The following is a 12,664-nucleotide window of genomic DNA, read 5'->3' on the forward strand; positions in this document are numbered from 1 at the left end:
TCCTGAGCTGTGATACACTTCTAGCCAATCATTTTACGTTTCCGAGGATAGTAGGCGGGCCCAGGTACGTACGTTCTTTTAGAGCAGAGCTACAGATTAAAAATGTCCAAGGCGAAGCGGTCAAAAGTCTGGCTGTACTTCACAGCAAAATATGCAAACTCAGCAGCCTGCAACAAGTGCTTTAAGCTGATACTGTGATACTGTCAAAGGAGGTAACACCTCAAATCCGATGAAACACCTGGCGACGCATAGCGTTTTTTTTAAAAGCCGAGAAATGCGCCGTATTTGATAGCTTGCTGCGAGACCTCACACCGAGCACATCTACTGCGGGTGTGGTGCCTGTTATCGGACCCGGAGTTAGCAACATCCCCCAAAAACCCGAAGAGGAGAGTCCTGGCCCCTAGCCCTGCCAGTGTAGCAGAAATGATGAGGATGATGATGGCAGCAGCAGCCGTTCTTCTCTGCGTGAGTAGCTTAATGTTGTTCGCGTGTAATTTACGCTGAGTAGGCTAACCACGTTATTACATTAATGCAGTAAGGTGAACTAGCAAACATCATCATAGCTACATGCGGCTGTCTTCTTGTTTGATGGCAGATACTCCCTTCACCCTGGCCAAAAAGGCTAAAATGACCAAAGAAAAAGTGGAAAACAGTTAAACATGAGAGGTTTTTGGATAAAGTTAGTGTTTTTTCCATTGTTTAAGCACTGCTTCCAGCCAAGAGTGATACCATATATGCCCCATAGCTGCAGAAAAGGCTAACATTGTTATCTTTTTACAAAAAAACTGCTGAACATGAGAGGTTTTTGGACCAATTTTGTGTTCTCCATTCTTTAAGCACCGGTTTGAGCACCGCCACCGTTTCAAAAGTACCGATTCGGATAAAACCTAAACGATACCCATCCCTATTTGTTCCACTTGTGCATTTTGTCTCACACTGTTACTATATGGTCACGATGCAGTGCATTTTAATTTGTTATATATGTTTATATGTATATTTCATTATTTTAGCAGCTTGATTTATAATGAGGTTTGTTGTGATGTCACACCTCAGTCGGCTAGAGGCCCTGCTGGGGAGAGGTGTGCATGCAGACGTCCAGTCATATGAAGTTGCTGCACTGAATTTGTTTTTATTTGAACAGTTTTGAGAGGATAAACCTGCCTCAGCTGGCAAAGCGAGAGTCAACTCGTCTCATCATTCGCATAACAAAACACAGAGAACACAGCAATCACAGTGTCAGGCCAGACCACCTACACCTGTCACTGTGCTGCTGGAACACTCACCCAGTGAGGGACAGTAAAGGATATTTCTATTCTTCTCTTTTTTAAGTTCTTTTTTTTAATTGTAAAGGTTTAATAAATATTCAAGTGTTGATTTTCTCTGTTTCTGCGCTTTGGATGTTTTGGAATAACCTTCCTCTCCATATTAGACAGGCTACATCAGTGCAAGTCTTTATTAAAAAGCTATTTTTATTCCCCCGCTTTTAATTCTGTGGGTAACTGATATTATTATTATTATTTTTTTTATTATTCATTCATTCATTTCTTTCTTTCTTTTTTTTTTATTGCTATGTCTGATTTTATTACTATGTGCATACAGTGTTGGGGAGTAACTGAATACATGTACCGCCGTTACGTATTTAAAATACAAAATATGAGTAACTGTATTCCGTTACAGTTACCGTTTAAAAAGGTGGTATTTAGAATACAGTTACTTTGTTGAAATAAATGGATTACACTGCGGTACTTTCCTGTTTCATATTGTGGCCTGTCAGGACTGTTTGGGTTTTGTTTGACAGCTACGTTCTGTTGTTCCAGGTGGCGGCGTTATGGTTGCCATGGTTACAGGGTGACGCTCTCTCTCTGCGTGTTTCCTGGGTGAGAGAGGCCTTTCTGTTGTTGTTGTGCTAAGCTAACAGGCAGAATGTTACAGGCATAGTTCTAAAGAATGTAGCATCATGGGCAGTGTAGTCCGTGCTGCAGGGAGAATGGACTGCCATACCCGTTATGTGTCTGTGAGCGCGAGGAGGGAGAAAAAGGAAAAGTAGAGCTGTCATCGAGCAGAAACGGGAGCTGGAAGCATGTAAATATAATAATAACTACTGCAGCCAAGAAGAGAGCCTGACGAGCCCAGTTGTAAGTAAGCTATTAAGACTCGACTGTACGCTGTGTTCGTGTTTTCCTCCAAAAACAACAAGTTCCATTGGAGCAGCCTTTCAACACCTCTCTCTGTCTCTCGCAAGCAAAGTTGACCCAGACAACAAAGTAAAGCTAGTTTGAGCCCGACACGGCCTTTTGTTGTGGGCAGTCTGAGGTACACCTGTGCACTACTCATGATGTCAGATCAGCATCCTGATGTGGCACACCTGTGAGGTGGGATGGATTATCTCAATATAGCAGATGTGCCCACTACCACACATTTGGACTGATTTGTGACCACTGTTTGGGAGGGATGGTTATATTGTGTATCTGGAATGAATTTTAGGTCTCTACGTCCATCCCATGGGGAATGGGAGCAGTAACAAAGGTGTTGCGTTTATATTTTTGTTGAGTGTAGTTCTTGTGGCGTAGTCTGTGTTTCTCTGTGAACCTCCCATGTAGTCTGCACTGTTCCATGTTTCTTCGTGTCTCTCTGCTCCTCGCTTCATGTCCTCCATTTTGCATTAGTTTTCACAGTTTAGGTTTATGTTCGGTTCTGCCCACACCTTGGTTTTGTGCACTGTAAATAAAACCCACTTGCACCTCCGCCATTGTCTGCTATTGGATCCTCCTTTCTCCTTTTTCCTCCACACGACTGCCGCCCCAGCCGTGACAGAATGAGAGAACTGACAGCTGTTATTTTAATCAGCCTGTCTCAGTTGTTTTAACTGTAAGTATCATAAAGTAATGTGGTAACATCTGGACTGACGAGTTTACTGTCAGCATTTTAATCGCTAGTTTAAAGGCTGTGGGCTGCAGCCGTTGCTCTAACACTATAAGTGCAACAGGCCTCAGTGCTGGTTCTAACAGTCTGAGCTGCTTCCAGCTTTATTTGTGAAGAGCACAGCAGCTTACAAAACACATAGCTAGCTCGTACAGCTGCGACGTAAAACTTTCATAAACTAAGATGACCTTAAAATAACGGGGCTACGTGCGGTGATCAACAGGTGGTCAGACTGCATAAACAGGCACACAGTCAAAGGTTGAGCTCTCTGTTTCGCTGCAGGGTCCCTTCATTCTTCACATTTCCGTGTCGAGCCGAGTGTAAATCCTGAGGCTGAACGGCCTTTGCACAAGCACACACACTTCTTAGCAGGGCGAAGCTATGAGAAGAAAAATCCAGGCTGGCAGCCTGTGTCTGTCCAACCCAGTGACTTTCTACAGTCATTCGTCCAACCAATCAGAGAGCTCCTTACATCCCACGGTGTGGCTAATTTGCATTGCAGCAGGATTTTTAAAATGCTAATCCAAATGTTAATCCCTGAGCAAACAGGAACGGGAAATGGATTTTGATATGAGGAGTGGAATCACCATTTTAAAAAGCATTTTGAAAATCAGTTTATTAAAGTGGAATTCAAAAATGAATTTACAAATGCAGAATTTATTCTACAATTCATTATTTAAGCACAGAATACTTTATTTCAATGCGCACGACTCTTGTGGTCCTCCATAAAGGAGTCCCTCTTGCAGCAGATATGTATATTAAAATCACCAGAAATATGAACACGGTTATAATTTTAAAAAAGAGAAGCTGGGAAATCTGCAAATCTGGAAATAAAAGACTTATTGTATTTGGGTGGCTGATAAATCACAGCACAGAGAGTCACAGGGGGGCCAGTCAGGTCAAATAATTGAGCCTCGACGCAAGAGAAAGTAGGAGTAGGCGGTCGCTGAAGTTTAAGTTTATTTTTGAAAACTGTGGCTTGGCCTCCAACCTTCCCTGGAAGTCTCGGTGAGCTGGGAAAAAAAACAGTCAGGGGGAAGGAGTTCAGAGAAGGAGAAAAGTTCACCGGGGTGAATCCAAGGTTTGGTCAGGAGCAAAACATCCAGCTGCAGGGTGAGGAAAAGATCATTTAGGATGAAGGTTTTATTCGCCAGTGATCTTGAGTTAAACAATGCCATCCGGCTCTTAGCCACGTCATCCCTGACAGAGGCGCGTCTCAGCTTGCTTAGGAGTCTCAGAGGTTCCAATCCAGGTCCGAAGCGGCGAGTACACAACTGGAAAGGTCGGATAAAAATGAAGTCCAATAGGGCAGATCCAGCAATGGCTGAGCAGTTAAAGGATGGCCGGCCATGGGAGGTGAATGGAAATCACAGAGGAGTTAGCCACAGCATGTGCCTTAAATAAGGCTTTAAGGGAGACCCGAATAGTCTAAATAGTCTAAACAAAAAGTCTAAATAAAAAGTACGGAAAGAGATGAGGATTGGAGTGGGTAGAGGTGAGCTGCTGTTTCTTTTGATCACCAGTTTTCTCCTGTTTTGAGTTAGTTAGGGAGGTCAGACTGTCTCGGTTTTGGGTCGCTGCTCTTGCCGTCGACCGGCCAGTCAGCTGAGCAGTTTTGCGTTCTTTTTCTAACTTTAATGCTGTTTTCGTTGTTGTTTTTCACCGTCTACTCAGTATATTTGTATTATTTTCTTTTTCCTAATTTTTGTGATTTTGTTTCCGACACTCGACATGACCCCAAGGCTCACCTACACCAGTGACTCCCTCATCTAGCTGCGGCTGCAGCCTGAACATTGATGGCTTTTCTTTTTTTTTTTTTTTTTTTTTTTTTTTTTTCTAAATGACATCAGAAACAGCAGTATGCGACATTACGTGATGGCAGAGCTTCAGTTCATCCTTTGTCATTTTTTTTTTTTTTTTTTTTTTTTTTTTTTTTAATAAATAGGACAGGGGGAATGAATGAGAGAGAGAGGGGGAGAGAAAGAAAGAAAACCAAAGGGGAGAAGAAAAAAAAAAAACTCCTGGGTCACCTGTATGGAGAAAAAAAACAAACAAACAAACAAACAAAAACAAACAGAGGAGACAGCAAACAACAAAGAGCAACATAATAATAGAGAAAACAAAGCACCATCACAATAAACTAGCTAGTCATAGATATCAGTATTTACTAAGTAATAAACGATATTGTGCAGCACGCAAGATAGACAGCGCACAGTGTGCTTTGAGGCAGCAGCCAAGAAATTGATGGCTTTTCACCACTTCTTCGTCTGGACAGGCGGCGGCGTGTGTCTGTATTTAAACAACAGCTGGTCCTCTACAGTCACTGTGAGGGAGAAACTGTACACCACAGACATCAAGCTTCTGGCTGTTTCCCTGCGCCTCTACTACCTCACCCGAGAATTCCCACAGCTTTTCATCATCTTGGTTTACATCAACCCCAGAGCTGATGCAGCTAAAGCCACAGAGTACTTCACCAACAATCTGTACAAACTGGAACAATTATCACCGGACTCTCCCAAGTTCATCCTGGGAGATTTAAACCACTGTTCCCCTGACAAGTCATTTAAAGTCTGGTCTGCTGGGGCGGCAGCATCTCTGCCGGGACAGGAAGAGACTGAACAGGCTGATCCGCAGGGCCAGCTCAGTTCTAGGATGCCCTCTGGACCCAGTGGAGGTGATGAGTGACAGGAGAATGGTGGCTAAGCAGTCATCCCTGTTGGACAACATCTCCCACCTCATGCAGGAGACTCTGACAGCACTGAGCAGCTCCTTCAGTGGCTGCAGCACCCACAGTGTGGGACGGAGAGATTTCACAGGTCTTTCCTCCCCACTGATGTCAGACTCCACAACAAAGACTTTAACTGATCAAACACACATTCACCAGTGTGTGAATGTGTGTGTGACTGAATGTGTAAAGCGCTTTGGGGTCCTTAGGGACTAGTAAAGCGCTATACAAATACAGGCCATTTACCATTTACCACACAAACCCACACATGTGCAAAGTTGTATTTTTACTTAGTTGTATAAAGCATTTGTATTCTATTTTTATCCCATTGTATATTTTATTTTATTCTATTGTATATAGTATTTTAGTTTATTCTTTTCTATTCTGTACAGTTGTGCACAGTATATTATTCTTATTGTATTCCAGTGTTCTCTAATTTTTGCTATATAACTTTTGCACTGTCCACTTTCTGCTGTGACAAAACAAATTTCCCACATGTGGGACTAATAAAGGTTATCTTATCTTATCTTATCTTATCTTATCTTATCTTATCTTATCTTATCTTATCTTATCTTATCTTATCTTATCTTATCTTATCTTATCTTATCTTATAGGATACCAACAGTATGTTACATGCAGCACACGTGAGGGGAAGACTCTGGATAAAAGCTATGGCTCTGTACCAGATGCATTTAAAGCCCTACCCCTCCCTCCTCTCAGCTCAGCAGACCACCACACCATCCTGCTGGCCCCTGCTTACACTCAAGTCATCAAGAGGATTAAAAAGGCCACCAAAGACATCATAGAGTGGACAGCGGAAAGTATCCTCACACTACAAGGAGGATTTTCTTCACCGGCTCTGCTCTGGATAAAAAGGACGTCAACAGGGCCATAAAAACTGCTAAACTGGAGTACAAAAACACAGCTGAAAAAAATTCACCACAGGGGACCTCCGCTCAGCCTGGCAGGGCCTCAAACCATGGCCTCTGTGAATACTGCAGTCACCACCCCCAGGAAGAGAGCAGCAACCCCTCCTCCCTCCCTGACAACCTCAATGCTTTCTACACCAGGGGCCTGTTCTTCGTACGTCGCTTACTACATCCAAGATCAAATGACACATCCAAGACCAAACCATCGCGCTAACCGTGAGCTCGCTAATCCGGTTCCCCGAACACACCTGCTGTTGACGATTAGTACAGCTGGACGCAGTAATGTGACATCACTGGGTGTCGTAAAAGGGGCTACGCATCGATAGTAGAAACATTGATCGGCAACCCGCTGATTGGTCGGCGAAAATGTCGAAGGGGCGTGCTCGGTATTTTCCGGCAGCAGAGCAAGAACTCATGAGTGAGAGATTTCAGGAGTTTCAGAGTTTAATTAAAACGCAAGAGAACACTGCAAAGGCTGCAGAAGCAAGGAGAGAGGGCTGGCAGAAAGTTGCTGACAAATCAAACTCGTAGGTAATTTAATAATAATACTAATAATAATGGATTGGGTTCATATAGCGCTTTCCAAGGCACCCAAAGCGCTTTACGATACCACTATTCATTCACTCCCACATTCACCCACTGGTGGAGGCAGCTACGGTTGTAGCCAGGCTGCCATATCGCGCCATCGGCCCCTCTGGCCAACACCAGTAGGCGGTAGGGTAGATCTATCATATGACACTATATTGTCCAATATCATATGGCATTATATTATATTATAATATGTTATATTATATCCCCTTTCACATTAGAGCCACAACAGGACCCACAAGAACATGGGAACAAGTAAAAGTGGAATACAGGAGTATTCTACAGAATGGTAATATTTATCACTTATATTGCTTTTCGTCTCTTGGAAAGAGACCCTGAAATAATCTGTTAGTTTGTTCATAACAGCAACCAAGAAAAGGGCAGAGCAAAAAAAGACAGGTGGTGGTCCTGCACCCCCTCGTCAACAAGTTGGTTAAGTAAATAATACCCTCACGGGAATATCGATATCTCTCAATGAGCACACTGTCGCGCTGAGCTAAAGGATCCTGTCTATCCCGCAATATACGCTGAATTCTGAGAACTCTCCTTATCAATCTTGCACCTTCCGCAATGGGCTGCTCGCGTATACGGACAGGACACGGCTGCGACAGGCTTCCCAAATCCACCTTCGCTTTTATAGCCGTGGTCTCTCATCTTGATTACACGAAGTAATTTACAATTACTACTCTGAAATATGAATTACATCTGTAATAATCACATACATGTAATAGAATGTTAATAGTACATTTCCCTTTTTTAGGAAATGACCTGTATGTATCTGTGTGACATCAATAAAAGGATCAAGTGCTGCATTATCTTTAGTTACATTGATGTTATTTATTTATGGTGAAACAGTGGTGGAATATCGCTGTTGCTTTCGTATAAATGAAGCGGACATACCTGCGTGGCCGCGATCTAATCCTGTTTACATAAAGTAAGCCTGCTCCCCAGCAGGTTTACGCTTACGGCTTTGTTGCTATGACAGCAAGTCCCGGATGAGCTTCAGGGAACCGAACGATCCAGGATCACGCGAAATCGTCAACAATCTAATCCAGCTAACTCACTTAGCGAGGTACGAAGAACGGGCCCCTGGTGTGAGACGGACAACATGGCCCAGCTTGAGGAGTCCAGATCCTCACTCGAACCTGGCAGCTCTGCACTCACCTTCAGGACTGAGGACGTGGTGAGAGCCCTCAGGACGACCAGGGAGAGGGTCAACATCAGCAGTCGAGTTCTGAGGCACTGTGCAGGGCAACTAGGAAGTGTGTTCCAGACTCCATTTCAACACTCAGTTGACAGTCACACCGTCCCCAGCTGTGGAAACACTCCACAGTCACCCCCATCCCCAAAAGAAACTACCCAAAGTCTCTGAATGATCTTCGTCCTGTGGCCCTCAGCTCCCTGGTGATGAAGGCCATGGAGAAGATCATAAAACAGCACATCGTAAGAGCAACTGACCCCCTGATGGACCCACTCCAGTTTGCTTATCGTGCACGCAGAGGTGTTTTCCACCACAAAGTTACCACCATGCAAACTAACATTTTTACTGGAATCAGGGATGGACTGATAATCTGGTACACCATGCATTTTACTGGTGGCTGCTACACAGCCGGCCCTACAAGAACGAAAAACAGCCCATTTGTTTATTTTCATTACTGACACTGGATTGTCCAATCAAAGCTCTTAGTGCAACTGGCCCCTCCCCCTCACTCACTTACTAACCAGGCCCCACAGTCACAGCAGGCTGCTGCACCAGCTGGGGACAAGTGAGGAATACAAGTAAGAAGGGGCAGATTGAAGGACTGAGGTAAAATGAATGGCTACTTTCACCATGACCACTGCTAACAGATAACGTGTAGTTAACTGCATAATGTTGCCCCGAGGCAAGAACGCAAAAAGAGACATTTTATAAAAAAGAAACTGAATATGAATCTTTAAACAACTACAAATACACCTCAGATATTCTTGTACATACACAATTTTTTAAAAATATTGTTTTTTAAACATGCATAAAAATGATATTGGTCTTAGGTCCAATCCTCTGCTGCTCCTTATTTCACTCAACACTGAGAGGTTTCACGTAACAAAATAAGTCAATAACTGTAAGGTACAGGGTCGTGACATAAAGAGTTAAACGTGACACACTATCTGTTGGCCGCTCCGCCCTGACCACAACCATCCACAAAGCACCACAATCCTACAATCCTGAAAGTGTGTTGTAAGGTTTTTGTACCATATGGTCCATGGGTGACGTTCCAGTCACCTTAATACTTATAATACCTGTTATGTTGGACTTGGGTTTTAGAATTTTTGGGAGATAGATGAAGCAAATATTTCTGGATTCATAAGCTCTTTATTCCGAGGGGTCACCCTGTGTGGTTTTTGATGCAGCCTAACAGAGAGGACACTCAGTACACCACTCATCTAAAACTGCAGCCATTTGTAATTTTTGAAACTTAGTCATCTGTCAATTATTGTAAAATGCTTTTGTCTGATTATCTGATTAATGATAAATAATAAATCTTCAAAAGTGAAGAATCTCAGGTGTTTCAGAATAACTGCTTTCTGTTTTGGAACTTTCAGTATTTTATAGTTGAACTAAAACCCAACTAAACCCATCATTGTATTTGCATGTTTACGAGTTTTAAAGAAAACATTTTCTTAAATGCAAAAATATGTAATTAATCTCAAGTACAGTCGAAGTCAAATGTAACAAAGCATAAAACATGAATCTTTACTCTGTAAATGTAAAGTCGCTCTTACTTCTCTGTTGCTTCTGTCTTGAACAGAAGCTTCTCTCGACTCTCACAGAGCACACATCATTGCATTTGTATTTTGTAGCAATGAATTTAAATCATCACATAAACACCACACAGTGAGATTATCTGCCTTAAACTGTGGTGTGAGTGCAGATTGATCTGCATTCAGTTTCTTACCATTTATGAGGAGCAGGATCACCAGCAACGTCTTCATCCTCCTGTAAAAAGCTCAAACAAACACAAAGTCCTTTAAATCTGCTGCTGACTGAACAAAGAAACAAACACTCAGCAGTTTCTTTCCAGCTGAAAGTACACAAGGAAAGTTCACTTTTGTTTTTAAGAGGAAGTCAGTCATGTGACATGAAACTGTCCACTGTGAAAAATCCTCTTTACAGCCCACAGCTTCCACCTCAGTGCTGACACAAGGCTCATCGGCAGACTGACATGTATTAAATGTCATTTGAATAAAGAACAATAAAAAAGTGTTGCCATGCTTAAAAAGCGTAAGTTTAATAACCCAAAGCTCCAGCTTGTCTCTATGTTTGTGATATATTATCTATGTAAGTGTAGGCTCATCAGTGCCCTCACAGAGTTGACTGTGTTTAATAAATAATGTGTCAGAATTATTTCAGAGTTTAGTCTAAGATTAGTTTTAAGTTTTGTAATTTAAGCTGGACTGTTTGAAACAACACTGCTGGGGTATTTTTGCACCACCTTTTCAGAGCAGGTAGAAACTCGTGATGGTCCTGGCAGGTCAGGTTTGTTCTCCTTCTTTCCTTCCTCTGCTTCCTCTCTGTGTCTCCTTCCCTCTCTCTTTCCTCTCGGGTGGCTGGCTTGATCTCCAGTTTTCCTGGGCTCTGGCTGTTTGTCATCAGCTCATTCACTCAGTAGAATTTAAAGACTAACAGGCACCTCCACTCTCTAACAGACTGTTGCCCTGTCAGTGGTGGTAATTGCCGTCCAGTGTTTTCCTCCCTGTTTGTTCCTCAGGAATTTTCTCACCTGTTTTCTTTTGTGTTCTGACAGCTGGAAATACGTTCATGTGGAAGAACTCATGGTGAGTCCTGCAAATCCTGCTCACCTGAGTCTTTGAGCTGGTTTGAGCTTCTGCTGAAGAGAGAAAAGCCTACCTGTGACTCATCTGCCTGCCCACTCTCCACAGCTCTTCTCAGTTCATCTCCTGCCAGGTTACGCTGGTGGATGATTGGAGGACTAAGGTCGTGGCAGCTCCACACCAAAGTGGGACATGCAGGTACAGAAGAGTCCTGACAGGTCAGCAGGACAGACTCCACCCCCTCATACACCTCCAGAGCCGAGGCATGCTGGGAAAGTGAGGACACAGAGACAGAAACATGAACCAGCTGTGTGTGAGTCTAAAGCTGAACTGCAGTAAATTTTGAACAATGAAGCTGTGCAGGTTTTCTGGTCCAAGATATCAAATCTAAGTTTAAGAACAGAAGATTTCACTTTAGATTAAGGACAGTATGCAGCTGATGTTTTATATCTAAAGGTCTCTGAGTTTTAGATTTAATAATAATAATAATAATAATGGATTTCATTTATATAGCGCTCTCTAGGCACCCAAAGCGCTTTACAATGCCACTATTCATTCACTCTCACATTCACACACTGATGGAGGCAGCTATAGTTGTAGCCACAGCTGCCCTGGGGCAGACTGACAGAAGCGAGGCTGCCATATCGCACCATCGGCCCCTCTGGCCATCGCCATAAGAAGCTCTTATGGCTCCATGTGTCACATAAATCCAAATCAGATCAGATCACAGCATCCAGATATCACTGAAGTCTGAAACCAAGACAAAGACCACAAAGATAGATCTTCCTTCTGAAGCTGCTTTGCTAAATTTCCTTCTGAGCCTGTTTTGTTTCATCCAGTCAACATGGCGCAGATCATTTCTACTCACTACAGTTATGAGGCAGGTTCTCAGTTTCATCCATGAGGTCTGGACTCTTCTCACTGAGCAGTTTCCTGTTTCATGGCAATAAAAACTCAAATTAGGTTCAGACGACAAACATTTGACATTTTAATTAGTTTTGATCCGTCAGCCACACGTCGTCTACTCCAGATACACAGGAAGTGTTACCGGGCAGGCTTTTTAAATATAAGAATATATTTATCTACATGTTAGCTGTGGCTGGTATCTCACAACATAACACAACCAAATCCAGCCCACAGCATCATATTATTTTACATCAGTTGGTTTCCTGCCACCAGTAACATTATTATTGTGTCACTGAGGCGCCGTGACAGTGGCAGCCTGTTGCAGAAGCTCCTGTTTCTGGTTGTTCGCCATAGTTTCGATCAATATTGTCGTTTTAATGTTTCACTTTATAAACGTACTTATTCCTCAGTCATGTGTCCATGTTTGTGTGTGAGTGACTCTGTGTTACATACACTCAGGACCAGCTGCTTGCACGCTCCCAAACATGGCTGCTGCCTGGAGTTAGACCTCCTGAGGAGATGTGGTGGAGTGAGAGTGTGTTAGAAAAACTCTCGTATGAAGTGAGACACACAGAGTAACAAGGTCATACATGTTTATTTACTGTGATGGAAGTAAAGGCAAACACAGTGAACGTCTATGTGAGTGCTCGCCGGGGCATTTCTGCTACTCTTATTATGTATGAATTAGGATTTTTTTTAAATGTACTATTATGTCTATTTTTAATATATTTTTGGACAACAGATGGAAATTAGCCGTGGCTGTGGTGTTCACACACAGGAG

At 42.9% G+C, this 12,664-nt stretch overlaps 1 protein-coding gene across 5 annotated transcripts in view; it reads right to left on the reverse strand.

Moving 5' to 3' along the window:
- Positions 1–12,664, reverse strand: part of LOC112429671 (methylglutaconyl-CoA hydratase, mitochondrial-like) — a 208,533-nt gene that overhangs the window by 5,973 nt on the left and 189,896 nt on the right. Inside the window, exon 1 of one of the 5 annotated variants that reach the window (XM_076879226.1) lies at positions 10,101–10,171. The exons of 3 other annotated variants lie outside the window; for them this stretch is intronic. In XM_076879226.1, coding sequence (XP_076735341.1) covers positions 10,101–10,137 — 37 coding nt within the window. In that variant the 5' untranslated portion in view covers positions 10,138–10,171. Of the gene's footprint in view, positions 1–10,100; positions 10,184–12,664 lie in introns of those variants that run through there. One more of the 5 variants, XM_076879229.1, reaches the window with a different exon arrangement.

Source organism: Maylandia zebra, linkage group LG3, assembly GCF_041146795.1.
Source record: "Maylandia zebra isolate NMK-2024a linkage group LG3, Mzebra_GT3a, whole genome shotgun sequence".
NCBI lineage: Eukaryota > Metazoa > Chordata > Actinopteri > Cichliformes > Cichlidae > Maylandia > Maylandia zebra.